General features: G+C 41.7%; 1 protein-coding gene across 10 annotated transcripts in view; it reads left to right on the top strand.

Moving 5' to 3' along the window:
• LOC120948468 (uncharacterized) overlaps positions 1 to 22849 on the top strand; it is a 93520-nt gene that overhangs the window by 22634 nt on the left and 48037 nt on the right. For 8 of the 10 annotated variants that reach the window (XM_049605547.1, XM_049605543.1, XM_049605541.1 and 5 more), the window contains one exon: positions 21468 to 22432. In XM_049605547.1, the coding sequence (XP_049461504.1) occupies positions 22320 to 22432 (113 nt within the window). In that variant the 5' untranslated portion in view covers positions 21468 to 22319. Of the gene's footprint in view, positions 1 to 21467; positions 22433 to 22849 lie in introns of those variants that run through there. The other 2 variants (XM_049605546.1, XM_049605544.1) reach the window with 1 other exon arrangement.

Raw genomic sequence — 22849 nt, 5'->3', positions numbered from 1 at the left:
AAGCTAGCCGATGATGGAAAATCCAATCAAAAAGTGCTCGATTGTAATAACCCCCGGTTTGGGACGCAGAAGACGTTTAACAAGCGCTCTACATTGATTCGTTCGAGCAATCGAGGAACAATAAAAACGATTTTGACAGACATAAAAATACTGTAAAAGGAATGGCCAAGACATAACCTCGAAAACCATCCTTGCTGTCGGTGCCGAAAGGACGACGACATTTGACTGGTCATTAAAACCAGCCGGAGAATGACCCTTGTCGTTCTACGGTTACAGCACATGCCAAATGGAACCACATGTTGCCGTAATGAAATCGAAGACGTTGTTTGGGGAAGTAGCAACCATGTTTGTGCCGTTGTTTGACTGGGTTTGAGCATATAAATACATCTGGAACATCGAATAATTGGAATGCAAAACTGTCGTAAAGATAATTGAGGCTAACCTTCTTTATTGCAAGCCTTTACATCTACCTTGCTTTTCACACACAATATTGCATTAAATGGATAAACTTTTAATTAACTAACTCGTTCATTCTCACGTTCAAGTTCAATTTTCATGCAAATTTAAAACGATCGATTGTGAGCCTTACTATGTTGAGGTCACTTTTCTCTTACCGTGCTTTTGAACTAGAAAATGAGGATAGTTTTTTTTTATTTGCTTAAATCTATTAACACCCCTTTTTATCACTAACGACAAAGGCGGGTCGGGGAAAAAACAAGCATTGTCGCCTCACCGCGGTCGATAAATCGGGAGCGAACGAAGCTCATTGGCGTTTTCTTTCCCAGTGCTTGTCTCCTACTTTTGCCTTTGCTTTGCCACTATAGGGGCCATCAAACAGTAGCAGTAGCACCATCACCATCACCTTCCCCAATGCCACCCTTCCAAGACGGAATCGGAAGGAATAGGGAAATCGGGGAAGGTCCGGATTAACAGCTCGTTAGCATAATTTAGCCATACCGCACCGTCCAATGACACTGCCGAAGACGAAGCCGTTGTTCGTGGCAAATGTGCAGAAGAACGGACTGAAAAGTGACGACAATTCTGGGAGAAACCTCACAAGCACACTTCCGACCCACCGCGACATTGAACCGACCGGGTAATGATGCTTTTCCGAGGCTCGAACGGGGCGAATCCATCACTCATGCCTATCGACGGTGTCGAAAACAGTGCCTCTCAGCCCTGACAATGGTGACCGTCGCGGGGAGGCCGTTTTGTATGAAATATATTGTGTGTGAGGGTGTGTATTTTTTATACTTTATTTTTCCTACCCCATTCACTCACCTCTCGATTCGTTTATGTCAACATCGCTTCACCAGAGGGGATAAACGCAGCCTCCGACCGCGTCCCCGGGTGATCGTGAATCTGCGCGTCGAGAGCATTCGATAAAACTCGTCCGAAATCAATCACTACTGCGCGCCCGTTCGTTCAGATACACTTGCCACGGCTACAGTACAGTTTGATTACGTACGCTGGATTTTATATACACCGACACGGATTCAAATATTGTACATCTTTGCACCATGCCGTTACTATGGGCTCCCAATCGCCCAGCATAGTGAAATATTGTATGCAGGATGTTCAATCAATTTTTTGACGACGATTACACAATTGATTTATGGAGTGCTGTGGGTAGCGATTTACCACGTTTGCCACGTGTCATGGTGGAAATTTCCACACGATTTTGGTTTGAAGTGAAACAGGAAGGTTTGGCACAGGCATCGCCCGCGTGGCAAAGTTGAGCTGGATAGAAATAAAAAAGAAAGAACCCTTCGCTCTACCGCATGTTGGATATGTTCTGCGCTATCGTGGAACCATGTGGATGCTACAAGCACGACGCTTGCTTCGACATGAGTTGTCAGAAGTTGAGCGACGCGCTACCGGATGTGTTGACAAGCTAGGGGTGTCTAGTTTGTCTTGGCGCCGGATCGTGCGTGTTCGGTGCTGGAGTGATCCAAATGTATGATGTTAGCCGTCAATCTGACAGCGTTGCTCAACTGGAAGCAAGACAATCCTTGCTGAGCAAACAACAATTTACACGAGATCAACTCAAACATAACTATTTTTTTGATATGATCGTGATTCAGTTTCGTTCACTTTTCGCTTATTTGAATGGCAAGAATCATAGAATCATGAAAAAGGTCTCGATTCAAGCTATCAATTAATTATGCTGATAGGTCTGATGGGGACAAATTGCCATGTTTTGTAAATAAAAGCTCCTTTTTACGTAGCAATGAATGTCTACATCTGACCTTCAAACATTTTGCCTTCAAGCCTAAACAGCATAATTATCACACAACCTTTCTTTCCACCGAAGTACTCCAGTGTGCTGCTTTTCCGGCTGTCAATCGTGTGGCGAGTGTCAAAAGCGTCAAAAGGAGGCGCACGGTCGTTCATTCAGTCATGGCCTCAAGAGCGGAGAAGGTTGCTATGATCTAGCCTACCGTTCGCAGCCCTTCATCGTTCCAGACGCCCCTCGACGGGAAGAACACACACCATCATTAAAAGGTCAACCATTTTGAACCACTCGCTATCGTCGGGCAGGCTCTCTTGATCTGAAGTACCCTAGCGCAATTTTGAGCTCCTTTCACTAACCAGTGTCAGAACACCTCATTAACGGTGCACTTAGTGGGTGTTTGTCGGCCTGTGGCGCTGTAGGGTGTAATAAGAGCACCAGTTTCTATGCTAATGTACCAGCGACCGGGCGAACGTTTGTGTACGTGTGTGTAAACTCTGTTGGCCTACTAATGCGAGCGAGATGAATGCGGCGTATGGGGTACACGCGAATAGTGTTACATGAATAGTGGGAAAGTCTCTATATCACCTGGACGTGAGGCTTTTTTTGGTACACAAGTAGCAGAATAAAGCGTGGGAACAAAGCTGTACTGCATAAAGGCGAGATAATATCAACACAATTACCATATTAGACGAGCCGGTGAAATAAAGGCACGAAGGCAATTGTACCGTTGTAACGTGCAAGAAGAAAAAAAAAACACACACACTCACACATAAGGATCCACCTCGCTCGTTACATTTATTTGAAGGTGAACTGCACATGTGACCCTTTGCGGCGACGGTTGCACATGTTGGTCATAGTCGGCATATTCTACATCCCTCCAGGGAGGATGGCCTAGCTTTAATTCCACTAAACCACTCTAGCTGCCCTGTGTCATCAGCATTTTGCTCACATGTCATTTACACCACATGCAGGATCACGTCATTACGTGTCATCTGCAATCAGTGGAGTGTGTATGTGTGTGTGTGTCTGTACCCAGCACGGTCTACGATGGAATAGATAAACGTTTCTTCATGCTTTCTCCGTTCGTTTGCTCTTTTCATCCGTTTTCCGTTTGTTCAGTGTTCTATGTGTATGTGTCTGCCTTGGGCTCGTCTTTTTTGCAGTCATTTTGTCTTCTTTACCGTTTCCTACGGGTAGTAACAATAGCACTAATTAATTAATTCTGATGGCAGCAGGGTGTCAGGTCAGGAGCAGCACGAGCTTGTGAGCCTGTGTGTCAAGTGAACGAGTTGCAACTGTGCATAGAATGCACGCGTTCTTTTTTCTCCTATTTTTGCTGTTCCACTTTTGCCCCTTTTGTCACAGGCGTCGGTGGGAGGTTGAAATCCTGTGAACGAAAGACAAATGTCGATTTGCTCGACAATGAAGCAAGCAATTGAATTGGTAGCAATTCCAAGCTTACGGTAACATGTGCCATTTCGGTTTGATGATGTTGCCGGAACGGAACAAAGGATAAGAGCTCAAGCATGCTAAGGTTCGCAAACACCTTACCGTACACTTGATGTGATGTGCAAATGAGAGCGTCATTTCCGGTAGCAATCCATTAAAAAGTTCTAACATAGACAAGCGTACCCAGGGTGAGTGCACAAAAATGAGTTAAAATGTGTTTGATTGCGGTAAACAACTTCTGTGCGGTTACAGCGACGAGGTACCAAATAATAAAAGCTCCAATGTTGCAGTTTTGTCATTAATTTCAATTAGTATAAGTTGATAATTTGATAAATATTTTCAGTAGAAAACACATTTTAAATAGCATAAAAAATAAAAGATAAAAAATGTAGAATGATTTTTCACCATCAACAAACTGTCCTTTCTTTTTGAGTCAAAGACAAAATATGAAACACTAATTCAACAAAACAAATGCATCTTCTGCCCGAAAACAACGATGCACCCAAAAAGCTTTTGACCAAAGTTTACTTCCTTCTTCAAGTTTCCTGTTATTTATCCGCCAGCTTCCGTTCCACAGCCACATCATTCCGTTTTTATCCAATCGCTTTCATATCTAACCAGTAAATAGGCACTCGGAATGGCAAAAAACAGTCACTGAAATGGGACAAAATCCATCAACCATTCTGACGCCACATTACGGTTTCCTCTCCACACACACTCACACACACTGGAAAGAGCATTGGAAAACTGTCTTTCCGTCTATTCCTCCCTTTCTTTCGCTCTCTCTCTCTCTCTGTCTCTCTCACTCCCGAAACCATTGATGCCATGGGTCATCAATCATGTTTATCTATCGTGGGCTCCGTTGGTCCACGGATCATCCCGTAAAAGCAAGGCAGCAAGTAAGTAGAAATCAAGGGCATCGAAGTAGCCGGGCATTAGCAGGCCAGCATGACTAAAGCTGGCAATGCAGCGCGCAGTGTGGCACTAGACGCTTGTGGTTCGTTTTTTTTCATTTTTTATGTCCATTTGCTTGGATTTCTAAGCGCAGCCTCTCGATAAAACCGAACCCGTTGCGGAATAGTGGCGAATTGCCCTTTCGGGATGCTAGGCGTTTATGAGAAATCAACGCCCCGGGCGCATGATGAATAGCCTTTTCATTGCAACATTGAGCTGCTGGCAAAGAGTGGACGGCCGCAATGAAACCGGCAGTAGAACTCACTTTTGCACAAAAACAAAACCATAGAACCAATCTAAACGAAACTCCTCCAAATGGTCGCCAGCATGGGAACGCCGTGGACCGTACGACGGTTTGCAGTTGAATCGATTGTAGAGTGAATGGCGTTTGGATCGCTTTTGGGGCTAGGATTTGATTTCAATCCTCACCATCCGTTCGAAGCATCCTTCAGCTTAACCGAGCGATCTATTTTCGTCCGTAGCCCAGAGCGAATTGAGCAATTGAAAGGTGCGGCGGATGGCTTTTTATTACATCGACATTGAAAACTTTGAGTGCTGTAAAATTGATCCCAAGACTGCAAAGTGCAATGTTGCACTTTCGACCCAGCTGAACGTTGTCTGAGTGAACGGCATAAATCCATGAAATGAATTTGCACAGAATTACATAGTGCTCGATCACAGGGATGTTCACCATGCTCTCAGAATGTTCAGTGCTTTCATTCGGATATGGCTTGTTTAGAATTTGGAAGTGTGCTGTAGACGCTACGTTTATTTCTTTGAACCGATTTCACTGGTATATTGAACTTGTATCTGAAATAAGGTGATTTGAAACAAAAAGCACAAATACCTTTAATTCTATTTTCATCCCTTAATCCATACCACCGACAATGCTCTACTGTGTTTGAACAACCGTACAAGATAGATTAGGACAAAGCCGATGAAATTCTCTTCCTGTACTATGGTCTCTTACGTAAAATGCAAAAATGCGCCTAACCGATGCTGTGGCATCTAAATAGTACAAGTGCATTTCAAACATAGAGAGAGATGGACCGGAGCAAAATAGACCAATTGAAGGAAAGAGGCTAATTGATGGTAAGTGTTTACTTTCCGGCCGATTAAGTGGCTCACGAAATAATTTACAAAACTTGGAACAAGAAAATATGTGCTCTTTGACATTGGAAACTAACAAAAAGATGAACTGTGTTTAAGCTGATAATACGATTACAGCGGATCATCAATTATGCAGGAAGATCGAGATGGGACGGTTTATTGCCAGTTTATTGATTTACAAAGATTGTTCTGTTAAAACTGATTGCTGGTTGAATTCTTTTTGAGGTTACCCTTTTCTACAAGATTACATCATAATATATGTTAATAGTACTAATAGTTTGAATACATGTAGGATATAGAAAGAAAAAGCATCTCTGTAGCTCAAATTACCGCGCTGTCAGCTTCGACTGCCACCAGCACAGAGTGATCCCAAATTGACTCTATGACAGTTGTCCCCTATTCTCTATTTGCCAACTGGCAGTTGTCTTCTATTTCCTACATATATTGCAGCTATTTTTTTATATGCAATATTGTTAGGATGATACTTGTATTGATTTATATGCATATCTGTAAATGATTTTTACACTACACTATTTCATTAATTCCATTAAAACGTAAAACCAAAACTTGAAAAAAGGCAGTTGAAAACGTAACGTCTAAATTGTATTTTTCATTACCTGAAAATCCATCGTGATCCATGTACGCTATAACCTAACTCGGGACATTTCATTTTAATATTTTTGTAATAAAGCTTGTTAAACTTTTAGTTAAAAATGTTTAAAAGCTTAAAACACAAATATTAGTTTATTCATAAGCTATTTCACAATAGTTCGATGCACAGCATATCTTACCGTGCAGCATCCAAACCGCTCGACAAAGTATTGACTCGCTGACATAGCAAAGCGACCGATTTCATTTTCTGTGGTTAAAATAAACACTAAACACCAAATCCATTTTGCCAAGTACAATATGACATTTACTGTACTGCCTCTCTTCATCCATTTCGGTTGCTAGCATTAAAATTGTTCCGATTGCAGCGTCCATCAAAGTGGAATCGAATCACGAACGCCTGAACCCATCCTCCACCCGATAAGGATAAAGCTCCCGCCCCATTCCTAGTCCGTTCCATCTGCTGGACTAATATTCACGGTTGAATGGAGTAGCAAATAGCAGCTGAGTCGGTCGCCACCATTAAGGCTCAATAAATTTATGCCATCGTTCAGGGGCACGGGCCCGAGTCATATGCCCCGGGAACGCTTCCCTCCCTGCCACCGAAACGTGTGCCTACGATGGTTATGATTTTTCATCGTTTCTTCCACTCCACTCCTCTTGCCGTCCGTCCTCGGGGCGGGTGTGCCGGCCCGCTCGGTGGGAAAAGTGGTAGCATAAAATATGTGCCATTTATATATCGCACTCAAGTGACGACCATTATGGCTTGGTCTACTTTTCGGCTGCCATGGTGGCTCCGGGTAAATCCTCACGGCCCGTGGACAAATCCAGCGCTTCCGTGGGCTCAACGATTCCTACAAAAAGAACTCATCTCCCCGTTCCGTGCGGCCCGCGGAGCCATTCGGCCCGCTACCGGCTCAAGTGGTGCGAGATTGGAATATGATTTAGCCGTGGGATGAATATGATTTTTCACCATCCATTATTGCGCCCACTGTCAGCTACAGTGGGGCCCTCTGCATCGTACCGTGTAGTAAATGCTCCACGTGGGTTACGTTCGCTGTATATGAGCTGGTAGATGATGAGGTTGATGTGTTTGTGCTGTGTCTGGCGGGCACAATCGGTAACATGGAGCTGCCCATTGTTGATCATATTACACTCTGGAAGGGTGGTTGGCGGGGATCTTGAAGACAGTGAATCGAAGGGACGGATTTTGCCGACACACAAACACACACATACACGCATACATACACACTAGTTGTGTGTTACTGTTTCGAAAGCTTTCAGCAAATGCCACTCGGTATGGCGTCCCGTTCCAATGCGATTGATGTCCTGGGGACGAGCGAAAAAACGCTAAACAACGTTATAGATTTAGTTGGTTCGATTTATGCGCCGCATCGTAATTTTTGTTGCCGCTTGGTTTACGAGCTGTTGGCAAGTGAGAGGATGTATGCGAATGGGGTAGTGTTGCGAAGGTATTTGCGATGCCCAGGAAACGAAGCTTCGGCTCGCCCGTACGCCCATGCGATACGGCGTGCTTCAGATCGCAATGCATAATTTATGCCGGGTCTGATGTGTGTGGAGTATAAAATAATGATTTCCAGGGAAAACTTGGAATGCGAGTGGTTGGAACGCTTTCTTATCATAATCAATCAAAAGGATGTTTCGTATAATGACAACCGTTGATTACTGTGTCAACATTGGGTTGATTTGTGTGATTATTTTTAATAACATCAAACGATTCATGTTCCTTCGTTGTGCTCTTTTCACATTTGCTCGAGACGCTTCTAGTCTATGCTATACAGAACGATGCCAATGATATTCGAAACATACCCAGTGCTACCTGTTGATAAACCCATTTCTCCACCGTAACATTAGCAACATCAGCGACCTTTTATGTTGGTGTCCCTTATTAACGATTCCTTCGTTCAATAAGGTCACATACCATTTATACTAATTAATATTTACCATTTCTAACACAATGGTCGTAATATTTCTCTCCAACCCTATCCACTATCTCCATCTAGTGTAATCTTATGGAAAGGATGTGCGAAAGAAATTGCATAGCGTTGCCACAAAGCTAAACTAAACGGCTCTCTTACGACATCGCTACGAAGGTACAACTAACACACAAATGCATTGTGAATCAATTTGAACACCGTGACGCCACTAGGCGATGGCACCCCGATGGTCCATGTCGGAGGTCATTACTTATCTAATCTCGACAATGGATGCTCATTACGTTAGTGAATTGAGTTTGGGCTGGGTTTCTGGCTCGGAAAACAGCACCGAGGACACTGCGAGTAACGTTTGGTTGTCGTACAGGGAGCAGTTCGGGCAGTGGACGAATGCTCTTCGAATCTGATTACAACGCTGTGCTAACGAGAAACACTAGCCCACAAGGCCGACAGTGATAGTAATTGGAAGACAGGGTGATTTTATTACCATGCACGGTATTTGATTTTTTGTCATTCGTCCGTTCTTGCAGGTAGATTTCCGTTGTTTCGTTATTTCTTACACCACCATGTACTTTCGATGGAATTCGGGAAGCATGGAGATATGATTTGGGCATATATTCTTAATTTAAAGTTAAAGTTATACCTCATAAAATATAACCTAAAACTCATGCCGATAATATTTTTTTTTTTTTACTATTCGTCCTTTCAAGTTAAGTTCACGTTAAAATCACGTTAAAGCAATTACGTTTACTTCATATGAGGTATTGATTAACAACAGCAACGGAAATATTCCAAATTATTGAATTGAAGGAACACCACGATCAGATAGTTATATGATGCTACAACGAAGCTGTACAATATAAGACCAGATCATAATTAGATTGCACTATACCTTTAAGTTACTTTAAAAACACTTTAGCGAGGACTGTATCAATTTTTGTCCATTTATGTTCAAAAAGTAGCGTTCAAGAATTATAATTTACCAATGCTGTATTACTAGCCTCTTTAAATGTTCGTGAATACATGATTTGATAATTTTTATAGTAAATTTAATATGTGTTAACTATTCACCGTATTGAAAATACTTTTTCAACAATAATTCATACTTCCCACCACAGTAGATAAGAATTTACATTTCGGAGAATTTTTCAACTTTACAAGAATAAGCCATCAACATCCTTGGTACTGATACACCTGTCTTAAGTCAGCTTTGGTTAGACAGGTCTTTCCTGTTTCATCACGTATTCTGAAGGATGATGACGATGAGATCAGGACGTAACAATGTTCAGCTTACATGAACATTAAAAACATCTACGAGCTATTTTAGTCCTGTATATTGTACATCCTTTTACCATAAGGTTCTTAATCTCGTTCAGTCTGTAGACAGATTTTTACACGTAAAACAATATTTCCCTGTGTGCAACATTTAAATTGAACGGATATTATATTTTTTCCAAAAATCTATAAATTGAAACCATGTTATTAATCGAAAACCTGCTAAAAAGCCTTACCGAGGTAAAAGGGTTATGTTTTTTTACATAAAAAAGCAAATAAAAAATCCAGTATCATGCGGTGCGTCGGAAACAACCAAAACCACTTTCCTTTCTGTCCCATCTTCACAGCCGGGGAAATGGGGTTGCAACGATGGTCCGGAAAACCCTCTGCTTAAGTTATTTGAAACTCTTCCGTATCTCTTTTCGGAAAGTGAACCACAGCCTAAATCAACAAAGTCTATTTCCGCTAATTTCATCGCCTATCGCCTGAAAAGTCTCTCCCGCATTTCGGGATTGTTTTTTTTTCTTCTTTTCGCTTGCTATTCCCCAATGCTTCGGCTGTCTGTTGGGAGCGTGTAAAAACAGACGCCAAACACACAGTAACGAGGTGGGATTTTCTTCACTACTGTACTGTGGGCGCAGTTTTTCACTTAAAGAAAGTAAAAAAACTGTTACACGCATCTTTATGGAATTATATATTCACTCACTGTGTCATCTGTGTTAGTGTAATGTACTGCTGAACTTCGTATATTTTTCTGCTACAATCGATTTCATCTTTTTGCGGGTGTAAAAGACTGGTTTGGAAATGCATTTGCCAAATAGTAGTTAATTTTAAATAATAAATGTTATGATGTGTTATTATTTTATTTGCAACAAATCCTGATAATATTGCCACACTTGAATTTCTACACAACTAATTATTAAACTACAAATGACTAAATATCACCACACATACCACTAATCACATTACATCGATACAATTAAGCTATGCCTACATCTAATCTTGAAAAACAAAAAACAAATCCGTCAATTTCAAATGATGAAATAGCTTCAACGAGGCTCTAGAATTGTATCGTTCAGCTACCTACAAAATGGCTCTCGCGGGGCTTTGAATGTTTTATGAATTACGCACTGTTCATATTTCTTCACACAACCCTGTTATGCAAGCCGCGACCAGCCCCGCCACGCCATTTCAGCGGTCGGGCTCGATATTATTTTCCATATTTTCCAAACATTCGCCCAGTACAAGTGGCGTGATTTGTTCTCATAAATTGAAATTAATATGCCACGCTCATGTGTGTTTGCGGTTGAATTTGCAATAAACACGCAGCAACCGTGGGCAAACATGTCTGTCAGCAGAAGCACGGTTCGGTACGGTACATTTACAGCGTATTGTCTTTGGCATTTTTTCCCCGCGCCTAGCATCCTGTGCCGGGCCGCGATGAAGGGCATTCATGCATAATTGCGTCAGGGCTGATATATTTCATGATTAGAATTTATTTTGTTCTGCTCCATTGGAATTCTTTTCTTACCCATTCAAGTGATCCTGGCGTGGCACGTGGCACCGCAGCTCGGGAGTCGGCGTTTACATACAGTGGAAGTTTCTACCATTAGCAAAATTATGTTTCCGTCGACTTTTCTCGGTAAACACAATATGGCTAGCGAAATATTTTTAAGCAGAAGGTCTCAACAATATGTTTGGTTGTTGTATTAACTTGCCGCACACTTTGCATGTGGTAGGGTGTGTGTCGTTTGATGCTTTGATGAGTATACATATTTGTTCCCAAAGTCATTGCATACCAAACAATCAACAAGCTTTTACGTGGAACAGCCGTGGTCACCGAGGTCACATCAGTCACATGTGTGCGACAAAACAAATATGGTACAATGTGTCCAAGGAAAACCACAAATGCGTATCGTTCGAGAGAGCAGCTGTACTTTGTTGTTCAGCTTCAGTTCTCATTGCTGATCTTTACAATACTTTGAACACATGATTCAAAAACTACATACTCAGCTGCAGTGTTGTGGTCTAAACAGCAAAAAATCAAAAGGTTTAATTAAATCATTACGACAAATAAGTTATTTGAAAACATTCCCAGTATGTGCTACTTCTTGCATGATTAAAATTGTACATCTTCAGCAAACCAAACGAAAATTCATTTTACCTCGCAGCAAGTTCCGTCTTTTAGCTGATTTTATAAACGCTACGCAAATTTATAAAGATGCTTGTTTCTGTCGCTTGATGGTTGATGTTCGCAGTTGCTTCCAAGCATTCCATTACATGACCAAACACCCCCTTTCCCCAGTTTCAAAGTTCCGACGGTTTTGGAGGCAAAGCGTATAGCGACATCGTACGCTTCACTTTTAACCGTCACAAGGTTCGTGAGCTTCCGCGAAAGTTCAAACAACCTTTTGACCTACTTTCCGACAGAGCCGATGGCACAGCTTCCTTAAAAATTGGTTGCAATGTGCGTAAGTGCGCACGATATGGAACGCTGAGCAAGGCGAGAAGCAAAAAAAACGTGAGCAGAAAGAAATCAAACACGAAAAGTGCGAAGTAATATATATATCCATATTCTTGTTCGCTGCTTTTATTGTACGCCTCAGTTTGTGCGTCTCGAAATAAAAAAGGAAGCTCCCGTCCCGTTGGTGCTTTATGAACTTCGATACGAGCAAGCTAGTTCATGCATAACGAAGAGTTGTTTGAACTTGCTTGCCCTACCCATGAGTCGTGCATGCGCTGGGGCATTGTTTTTGATGTGAAAAATGTGTTTGCTCTCGAGCAAAAGTGAGATGAATCACATTTTATTTCCCACCCGCTCCGTACGCTCCTTCGGTGGTTGACCTGTGTTGACAGAGGTTCTTTGCTGTGAAAGGATGCCCACGTAATGGCTCGATAATGATGCGTCCCTTTTGGTTGATATTAACTGCCAGATTTGATGGTTCGTTCTGTCGTGGCACGTTTCGTCCCACTTATTTTGCCATTTTGGCGCATAATTTTTACAAAGTCAATCGTAACCGAAAGCTCTTCTATTAAATCGCAGCATGCCATGTCTGGCTCTTGGCTGGCGAGAAGAAACCTTGCGTAAAAAACCGCAAAAAATCCACCGAAGATGGTACGTAATCACCTCATTTATCTTTCCTTCTGAAATCGATTGGCCAGAACCAAAAACCCCCTGTAAAGCCCTACAAATCCGGAAGATTTTTATGGAGCGCTCAGAAAGCAGCGTAGTTATAAGCTTCCCAAACCTTTGAGCTTGGAGCTTACGAGTGTCTCGTACCGTTCTTGTAAGGTATTCCAAGCAGTCAACCACTGCCAAAAAAGGTTAAATTTATTTTCAGCTACTGCTTCATGCAGATGAAGTAGATTCAGGAAAAAAAACCATAAACTTTAAGTAATGAAATGAAAATGAACATACCACGAAAATAAACCACAAACAAATGTCGCCTGAAAGGTGTAGTAACCCTTAAGTTACATTTAAATTCAACATGCTATACCGATGTTGGAAACTAAAGCCTAAAGGTTTTGTTTGCTGTCCACAAATGGGAACATCTTTTGCGTTTGGGTTGAACAGGGGAAATGGTTGGACAGGATGTTACCTAAGGAAAGATAATTTTATTAGACCACAGTGCAGAATGGGAACTCTTTCCGTGCATGAACGATCTCGGATCCAAGAATCGTAATCAAAGTCGAACGTTTTGCCAAAAACGCACATCTTGCCAACAGCCCATCGGTTGTTTGGAGAAGGGAAAGTTTTTGGGACCATGAATTTAAATGGACAACACATTTGTCACATCCGTCCCTTTGCGTTCGGTAAATTGGGCTCGAAGCGTTGGATGTATTTCCATGGGCGCTCTGTTTACGTCGAATGCGCCTAGGGACGGTGACAGGAAATGGCGAAGCGACCCAAATTTGACAGCAACTCCGCAATCGTAGTTTTCAGTTAATCTAATTTTAGCTTCTGTAACATTGACTTGTTATAAAAAAAAAGGTTGAATGACTGTTTCGTGCTTTCACTCATGCTGTATTTGAAGGAGTCACTTCGGATTCTAAAAGCGTCTTTTATAGCAACATAACATGCCAAAATGAATGCTAGCCACAAGTGGGTTAAATCAAAAACGTATCAATAAAATTGGTACAAACATGATATGGAAACAACCATCTATGACTGTTACTGCGAATCTTTCAATAACTTTCATTTTTCTATGGAAGGATCTGATCGAAAACCTTCTCAGTAAACCAGCCCTTTTTCCTAGCAGTTGGGTTTTGTTTTTCATTTACTTGCAAAACGACATTGCACCGAAACCCTTACGCTATCCGGTTACTACGTGCACCCAAGAGCGAGTTTTAATAAATGTCAGCTCAAGCCGTAGGATCAAATGTCAACTTTTGCCATGAAAACGGAGCCTCAAGCTGTCCGACCGTTCTCAGTGGCGTAGGTCCGCAAACGGGGAAGAAAAATTGCACTAATCAGCCTGGAGGAAATATTTGCAGAAACGCTTCTTTATTGACATTCCTTTGCCACCATGTGCGTCGACATGTTTGAACCGAAGGATTTAGAACACTTGTTTCATTCCTTGTTTTTTTTTCTTTTTTTTTCTTCATGTAACATTAAAATATCTTTCATCACCATTTTCATTACTTCTGATCAGTTCGGAGCTTTCAGAAAACTTCGTACAAGTTAATCTACGAAATCAAGACTCACATGGTTTTTTACATCATATAGTCTGATTTTTCAACATGAAACATCACTCATTTTGGTTTTGATTGGTATTGAAATTTAAATGTAGCTTTTTACCGAGAAGTACTTACTGGTTAAAAATACTGACTAAAACACAAAGAAAAATAGGAGAAATAAATTGATTGGTTATATCATATTACAAAAAAGATATGTAATTTCACACTGAAGCTGGCAGGCATTCCAAATTCTGTTCCAGGAAAAGAATAAACTAACGATGCAAACCTCCAAATAACCTGGGATCAGGGATTAAATTCCATCGAAAGAAGCGATGCTCAAAACCAATCATCGTGAAATAAGACACCTTATCAAGGAGAAATGTTCTGGAATCGGAATTGCATGTTGTGTTTTTTATTCTTAAAATATTCTTCTTTCACACAATAGCTTATCAACTTAAGTTTCTAAATCTATACAGCTTTAAATTTGTATAACTACTTGTTTGTTCTTTGCTTGCCACGAAATGGCATTTCGTACACTGCAACCTAAGGCGGTACGGTCGAACAATAAATTACTACATTTGCAAACAGCAGCCAGTGGCGGCTTAGTTGAATGATGGTTATGATTGGAGCCTTTGTCCCAACGCCACCGTGTAGCAGCTCGGCCCGAAACCGGTACCAAGGAGCATCGGTCCAAACTCGTATGTAGCGCACCACCTGATCCGGCTGTTGAAAGTGACAGTAAGAAAAGGAACATCGTTTCCAATTAGTGATCAGCACCATTGCGTTGCCTTTACACAACATTACCCGGGGCGGAATGAACGTCACGAGCCGCGTGACGGGACGAAAGAAGGCAAAGAACGCTTCCCAAGTGGGGTCGATAACGACCGACTGTGAGAAACACACACGATCCGTTCGGTCGTCACGGTTTCCCCAGACGAATTCATCTCGCAGGCGCACATGGGCGGCACACCGCTGCACACACAGCACGGCTAAGAACGTCACGAGAAGCACCCGTACCGACCACATTGCAGTATCGATGACAACGACTGACTGGCAGCTAGGTGGTGTGGGATCGCGCTTTACTTGCAAGAAGGAAACAAACATCTTTTTGAACGATGCATTCCGGTGAAAGTAGCGTCACACAGGCAACGTGTATGGCTTTCAGTGCACTGTTTTGTTTTACATTTAATCTCCTTTTACATAGCTTATTAAAAACGACTCACACTGTCAACTAAAGGATTTGAGGCATTCTGAGAAAAAAATTGTAACGCAAAACTGTTTGCTCCTGTTGGAGTGCACTTTTCAAACGTGACAACCGTACACCAAATGAAGCAAAAGATACGTGCATTCCGTTACATTCGCCTGTGTCATCGCAACCGAACCGGTTGTGCCAACAATTTGCATTCGACGTGTGCCCTGTCAGGCCTTGCGAACGTTGCGAACAGCAGGTAGGAGAAAGTTACAAAAGCATTGCGATGCTTTCATCCACCGCATTGTTTTTATCACAAGTACGGCTAAGTGCTTTCGAATCGAAATTTAAAATTGGCAAATTAATTGCTCCACTGCTGGGCATCCGCTGGGTGCCGTTTCGATTCGGCGTGGTTGTTGTTACATTGTGATGTTTATTTAATTCCGGGCTTTAATTTGCGGCAATGTCACAAACAATGCAACAAATCCACAAAAAAAGATTCAGCGTTTTCAAAACAAATTGCTATAACGAAAATTTGTAACACTATAATCAACCATTGAAGTCCCTTAACATATATCTGTTCTGCCCCAAACGTTGTCTGGAATTGTCCATGAAAATTGTTTGAAATATTTTAACAATGGTGGTGGTTAAACATTTCTTCAAAATACCAAAGAAAAATTTAGAAATTCTATCATTAAACACTTTATTATTATTTATTATTTATATTATTATTATTATTACTATTATTATTATTTATTATTATTATTATTATTATTATTTTTATTATTATTATTATTATCACTATTCTATAATAATAATAATAATAATTATTATTATTATTATTATTATTATTATTATTGTTATTATTATTATTATTATTATTATTATTATTATTATTATTATTATTATTATTATTATTATTATTATTATTATTATTATTATTATTATTATTATTATTATTATTATTATTATTATTATTATTATTATTATTATTATTATTATTATTATTATTATTATTATTATTGTTGTTGTTATTACTGTTATTATTATTTTTATTATTGTTATTATTATTATTTAAAATTACTCGTCCGCCATTAAGGCTTAACGAGAGCACCAAACATTAGAGTTACATATAACATTAAATTATAAACACAAGCGTACATACTCCAAATATTCTATCACTTTATTCTATACCTCGAAAAAAAACTTCACCACGAAAAAACACAATGTCAAGGAACTTTTGGCACTGTTCAGAGTGATGCTTATGCTTCATACACACAATGCTGGTACTGAACCATCGTCACAAAACTTAAGCAAAGTAGTGAAGCAATATTCATGTGCTCGTGCCAGGCGGCGAAACTTTCTTAATTAAACATTGTGCAGGTTTTCCCAATTAGTGGCAAATTTTGTTGCTCCATGGCCTCCGCACATGCAATGGAGCTCTGACCAGTCGAAGCCAAACAACTGAATATCGACCGTACGACTTTGACAGCAAATGAGGTAGCTACCTTATTATTTTACGAATACAGCTAAGGTTCAGCGATAAATACTGCGAGGTAGGTGACATACTAGAGCTTTGAGGCAGCACGGACTTGAATATCTCGAAGTACTTTTATTTGATGTGATCTATAATGATGTAAAGTAACATAAAGGATTGGCTTTATAGCCCGCCGTAACCCAATATTAAATGATATCTCGCGGTACGCGGTATATTAACCGCAACACTTCCGCAACACACTTTTGCATGTTAAACAAACAAAGCATAGTTTTGTTCATACAATACACAGCTTTTGTTTTGTTTTTAGTGCGACTTTGACAAAAACTCAACTTGTAGCAACAGCTCATGCACACATCAGTTATGTTTTGCAGTGTTCAATTCCGCTTTTACGCGAAGAAATTCGATCTAAAAAAAATGCCGATGTTACCGGATCATCTCTTCCGGTACCGCCAGTAAAGCATGAAATCGATCGATCCTTCGTAGCTGGGTGCCATCCACTTTCCCATCATTGGAGCGTAAAGAAACAAGGAAGAATCGTAAAAAATGACCATTTTCGATTCCTTCACCGACGGGATAGCGGCTTGGCCCTTCCCCTGTTATGCTACGTGCGCTACCTACCCATGGCGGAACTGGTCCGAAGCGATTGTCGCACGAACGATGGATTCCATCGTAATATTGTACTTTTATTTGACACGCATGGTTGCTTGGCAGGAATCAGTGCCAGTGCAGGCGACCTCCGCTTGTCGTACAGACTCAAGCATGTAACCATAAAACAGGACACATTTTTGAGTGAGCGAGCAATCGAACGGGAACAATACGGAATGATGCAACGAAATGGAAACTAGCTCCGATCCCTAAAGGATCAAATCAAACTCAAAAGGCTGTGTGTTTTTGCTTATTTCACTTTTGACATCATTAGCTGCAACAATGCTAAGGAAAACAAATTATTTAAACAAAGTAAAATGAAATGTAAAAACTCATTTGTCAATTTCTGTTTTCAAAACTAAAATAGAATAAAACAAAAACATATTGTTCATCATTTCATGAAATTCCAATAGAGTTGTTTTCTTGTAAATTGTACATATTTAATTTCGCCTAATTTCGAAGTAATATTGCATTCCATCGCATTCCTGCACTCAAAATCTCATAAAAACGAACTCATTTGTTAGCGGATGCACAATAATGGAAAGGAAAAACACGCCCTTTACCGTCCCTCGCCACATCCCCTCCCTACCTCTTGGTTCCAGTCACTGGATTGGGGTTCATTTCGGTTTCAATTGGGAAGCTCCTTCGTTAAAGTTGTTGACCGGGCAGTGAATCGAAACGGACAATAAATGAAATGCTTCCCTTCTTCTCGCCACTCGCCGACCCGTTCGAAACGTAAAGAGCAAAAGCAATCTACACGTAAAGTAGAATACTTCCAGCAGTATGCTTTGGAAATAGTATGTGTGTGTGTGTTTTTTTGGGGGTAACATTGCATTGATTTTTTGGGCATGGTGGAGGGGGGGAGAGGTAGGGCTCTGGGGTTGAGAAAAGGTTGAGAACCATAGCAGCGCGGAATGATCGAACAGAATGATGATAAAAAATACATACAGACATGTGGCGACGCACATCGATAACGCACTACCCCTCCCAACCCCGTGAAATGACATCGATTGGGATGGACGCGTTGTTTGTTATTTGGTGGGTGGGTGGGATAGCTTTTTCCGTCCAGTTTCGACCGATAAGTTGCTTCGCACGGATGTTCGGTAAACAGGGCGGAAAATGGGAACAACTTCAAACCGAGCCAAACAGACAGTGACAGTTCAGTGCGGACGGTTCATCGAACATTGAATGGGTAGATGGCGGAAGGAGGAACGAGTGAAGGTGCTGGAGAGCGCGTGCAATGGATGGCCAACGAGCCATTGGCCATTGTGGGAGCGGTTAGCATTATGCTACAGTTGAAAAGGGATAGAGCAAAGAATCTATGCTTCGAGAGTTGTACCATTGAGGTGTATGTGAAAAGCCAAAGTTATAAGAAAGTATGCGCTGAAGGTGGTGGCAAAACAGGAGCCAACGAATTCTTTCGGACCGCGTCCCAAACTTTGCAAACTGTCGGAAAAACACATCGTACGTCAAATCATATTTTATGTAATTGGGTATGATCGAGTACGGAAGTATGTTTACCGTCCCTCATCCTGCAGCTACTGGACGAGGGAGGGAGGAAACGCTAAGGCAAGAATGCTTAATAAACTAACAATTTTGAGTGCAAAGTTCCAGCAATCTCATTTAAAACTTGTTTTGGAATAAATCATAATGTATAATGCTCATAGAGTTTTCCTGGCCGGCGCGTATTAATTACACAAAATATGCTGGTAATGTGGTGTTCGATAATACTCAATCATTTATTTATTGCCATCAATTTTCCTGTCAAGTATCAATAGCTTTTCTTTCCTTTAATTGTTGATTAGTCATTCATGTGTTGTTTTTTTTTTGTTTGTGGCCAAGGACATGGCTATGGAAAATGTTTCTTAATTTGCAAATCCGGCTCAGAAAAGATCCATTTATCATTTTCCTCAGAAAAGCACTAAGCTCTACTCCCTAAGCGCTTACTGTAAATCATTAAGCTGTCCTACAACCACACCGAGCTTCGGTCCACGTGGTGAAAATAGCGATGATGCTGATGAGAGGGAAAGCTTAGCATTCAAAAACCACAAGCACACAGAAACACACCATCTAGTTTCGCAAGCGCATTACTGGTCGACGCCGACAGCAAGCAACAATAACGAAGGGCACATAATGGGCTTGTTTTTGATGACATATATTTGAATAACATCATCGAGCGACACTTTTTATTGAATCATTCATCGAATAATAAAGACATTAAGTCGATAGATTCGATGTGCATGAAAAACGAAACAGATCTTCCCGATGTTCTTTTGATCGAAAATCGGGATGGAGCAAAACACAAGCGGGTGCAAACATAAGGCACACAGAAAGAACACACCAAAGGACATGAAAAATAAGCCATCAAAATGGTGCCACCATCTGGGATACGGTAGCGATCGGATCCGAGGGTGTCGCAGCATCTTTCACCCCAGCATGGAACGCACCACAGCCTATGGTGAATGATATTTAATGATTGGATGATTTTCGAACCATTCAACGTGTTGGGGAGGCGCATGTTGTTGCGTCAGACCAGGTCCGGGCAAGAATCGAAGATGAACGGAAGAGAAAAAAAGAACCCATAATCCCGCCCGGCTATGGCCTGTCAAAAACGCTCACACACCATCAATCTTGACGAAAGTTTCACATCTGTGCCCAAGAACTGGCTGTAATGACTTCAATAAAAGGCGCTCCAGCCCACCATCAAACGCCAGCGCGCCGATGGTCGCGATGGAATTTGAATTCCGTTCGGCACTCGGAGCTTCCAAGGTTCTTTCTTTCTTTTGTGACCTTTTCCACGCCTGAAAGGGAAGGAAAGGTTCTCTGAGGGTGGATGTTTTAATAGTCCCGAATCGGTCACATAATTCATTTCGTAGGTAGGGAGCAAAAACGCAGCCCCAACTGTATTCCCACACGCGATAAAGGAAACAGCACGCAACCGTTCGATTAGTTAGTAGCTGTTTTTTTTCATATATTCTTCAAGTGCTTCGATAACCATTCCAAACTCAGGTACGATTCCGTTCGAATGAGGAGTTGGGATGGAGCTCTGTGATTATTTATGGTTGATTTATGCAGTTTGCTTTCTTACGTAGGTCCATTTTTCCGAATTGCGCCAGGAAAATAATTTCACACAGCGGGGAGTGATCACGGTGAAGGAAATCAGCAATTAAAACGAACGGTCAATTTTTGTTCGAAGGATTCGAATGAAAAAGTTGTAATCCTATCATTACATATACGTTTTGGAAGGAAAATAGACCCTTAATTAGATGTAGGTTTGTCCCAGTCGTAACATATCTACCTACACATTGATTTCTATCGTTATTTTTTTATACCCTTCCTTCGCTCATCACACTTGAAAACTCGGCACAGTGGCTTTGCAGTAAACCCGCCTGGGGAAGTAAATTTCGTTAGCGAAAATGATATTAACTACATTAATCCCACACAGATAACGGAAGCTATCGATCGGTCGGTTGGGTGATTGGTTGGTGCAGAAAATTGAATAAAAACGGTTGCCACTCCATCCATCATTGTAATTATGCTGTTTCGTGTAAAGAATCATTTGTTGGTGCCTTTTTTTTTGTCCGTGTGTTTGTTTGTATGTTCTCACCTCTCCATCCGCAGCGAGGCTCCCATTGCCATGTGCTCCATATCTTTAGCTGGGTGTTAATAATTTCATTAATCATAACAAACTGAAAGCCTAAAAAACGCTCGCAGGTGACAAGCAGAGCCTTTATTTGTTCACCAGCGGAAGAAAAAAAAGCAGAACTCGTGAGATTCCAGCCAGCTGACAGCTTTCGCGCAAACCTACTAGCCGTTTGGTCTATATCATGTTTTTTTCTCACCCCTCTCTCTTTCTCTCTCTTTCTGTAGAATTTCGTCATCCCCGTCAACGACTCAGCGTTTCGTTTCGGAAGCAGAAGAGCAGGCCTGAAAGTGCTCACCGGTGGCAGCACTGGTGCAAGGACATCCATCTTCATGGAGCAAGGCTGGAGGGAAGGATGGCGACAAACGACGGTTCCCCGTCGACTTCCTTCCCAATCAGTAGTGGTGTGATGGTGACGACTTTATGCCCCGAAGCGCCCTCTAGCGTGCGGCGAAGACGGCGCCCCACTGTTTGCCGACATCTTCGGTCCATCCATCAGGTGCCGGTGGCCACTACGCGGAAAGATGCAGGGTGTGATCGGAATGTGAGACAAGCGTGAAACGAGGGAAATAAGAAGAAGCTAAAAGTGTCAACCTGTCGGGCACCTTCCGATGCGCTGTGTGACCTTCTCGCCCGATAAACAGTAGAGCGCAAAGGGATTGCCGCGAAACAAGTAAACCAGGAAGCGTCAAAGACGGCTGCAAGCTTAGAGACAATTCTTTCTGCCTAATGATTTTTTTCTCTGTGCTTATTGTTCGTACACGTAGTGGGATGAGCAATAGTTCAGGCGGTGTTAAGTTACTGCTCGCCCGCTACCGTCACCGGGCGGATGAAGATTCCCGCCAGACGTGCGTTTTCGAGTGTGCAGTCGAGTGAAGGGTTGCGTTCGCAGTGTGCAAAACGCTCAAGTGGTTTCCTGGAGGGCGCGTATTAGTGTGCGGGGCGTATAAGTGGTGTTGTTTGTGTGTGTTTGTGTGCGCGCGTGTATGTGAATACCCTAGTACCGGCGGCCAGCCCAGGGCGTCCCAGGGAGCCCGTACCATACACGATGAAACTCAGTGTCAGTGCCTATCGAGCCCATGCATCAGCACACAAGAAAATCCTCTCCAGCAGTAGCTATCAGACACAGTTCAACTACGGAAGTACGGCGGCCGCTTCCAGCTCAGCACCGACCTCGTCGGCACTGTTTTCAGTAAGTGAGCGGTGTGCAAGGAGGGACGCAGCGAAAGCACTGAGCCACACAGCAGCTACAAAAGATTTGTTTTGCTCAGGCAATAGCAAAAACAAAATATTATATCACTATACATACATGCACTGCAAACGACAATCAGCACCTTTTCTGCGTGCTTCGTGATGTGTTGTTTTATGTTTTCTTCTTCTTTGTTTTGTGTAATCCATGTTCTTTTGTTATTCTTATGGCGACAAGCGTTTACTTTATCTTCACAGATTTGTGTATTCGCACAGCAAAGTGATTTGTTTACTTGATTTTAAAAATACACACACTGAAAGTAGCTTTGTTGCAGACCTTTTGTTTGAGCTTTTGTTTGACGTTTGCAAATTATTTATTAATCCTGGCTGTATGGCCACTTTTAGTATGTACCCCCGGGTT

Source organism: Anopheles coluzzii, chromosome 2 (assembly GCF_943734685.1).
Source record: "Anopheles coluzzii chromosome 2, AcolN3, whole genome shotgun sequence".
Taxonomy (NCBI): Eukaryota; Metazoa; Arthropoda; class Insecta; order Diptera; family Culicidae; genus Anopheles; species Anopheles coluzzii.
This window is presented reverse-complemented; position numbering and strand designations above follow the sequence as displayed.